This window comes from Mandrillus leucophaeus, unplaced genomic scaffold, assembly GCF_000951045.1.
Source record: "Mandrillus leucophaeus isolate KB7577 unplaced genomic scaffold, Mleu.le_1.0 Scaffold288, whole genome shotgun sequence".
Taxonomy (NCBI): domain Eukaryota; kingdom Metazoa; phylum Chordata; class Mammalia; order Primates; family Cercopithecidae; genus Mandrillus; species Mandrillus leucophaeus.
In genome coordinates this window covers 1,009,480-1,010,027 of record NW_012103009.1, presented here as the reverse complement: position 1 = coordinate 1,010,027, position 548 = coordinate 1,009,480, and the positions used below count along the sequence as shown (strand labels likewise).

Sequence of the window (548 nt, the reverse complement as noted above, 5' to 3'; positions counted from 1 at the left end):
TGAGACCACGCCACTGCACTCCAGCCTGGGTGAGAGTGAGACTCCGTCTCCAAAAAAAAAAGAAAAGAAAGTGGGCTTCTTGGGCACATGCCAGCCTTCTGGCCTCACCTGGAGGTCTCTTCTCTGCATTTTCTACCAGTTGAGGGCCCAACTTTGAGACATGAAATTCTGCCCTCTTGAAGCCTTTCCTGACCTTTGCTCCTTTCTGTAACATGACGTTTGTCATCGTTGTGCTTTCTTTATGTGAGTGAATCTGAATGAATGAGTTTCACAGTCTGCTGCACATCTGCTAAGTGGAGTAATTATTAAAACGGAGTCTTTTAATTTTAGATGTAGATGAGTGCTCACTAGCAGAAAAAGCCTGTGTGAGGAAAAACGAAAACTGCTACAATACTCCAGGGAGCTACGTCTGCGTGTGTCCCGATGGCTTCGAAGAAACTGAAGATGCCTGTGTGCCGCCGGCAGAGGCTGGTGAGTGGCGCGGCTCCCCCCACACGGGCTCCCTGCACACGGGCTCCCCCCACACGGGCCCCCTCCACACGGGCCCC

General features: G+C 51.6%; 1 protein-coding gene across 1 annotated transcript in view; it reads left to right on the top strand.

The window, feature by feature from the left end:
- The window catches only part of CRELD2 (cysteine-rich with EGF-like domains 2), a gene marked incomplete at its 5' end in the record, with an annotated part of 28,854 nt that overhangs the window by 24,528 nt on the left and 3,778 nt on the right, over positions 1-548 (top strand). Inside the window, one exon of the mRNA XM_011985590.1 lies at positions 331-471. Coding sequence (XP_011840980.1) covers positions 331-471 — 141 coding nt within the window. The remainder of the gene's footprint in view (positions 1-330; positions 472-548) is intronic.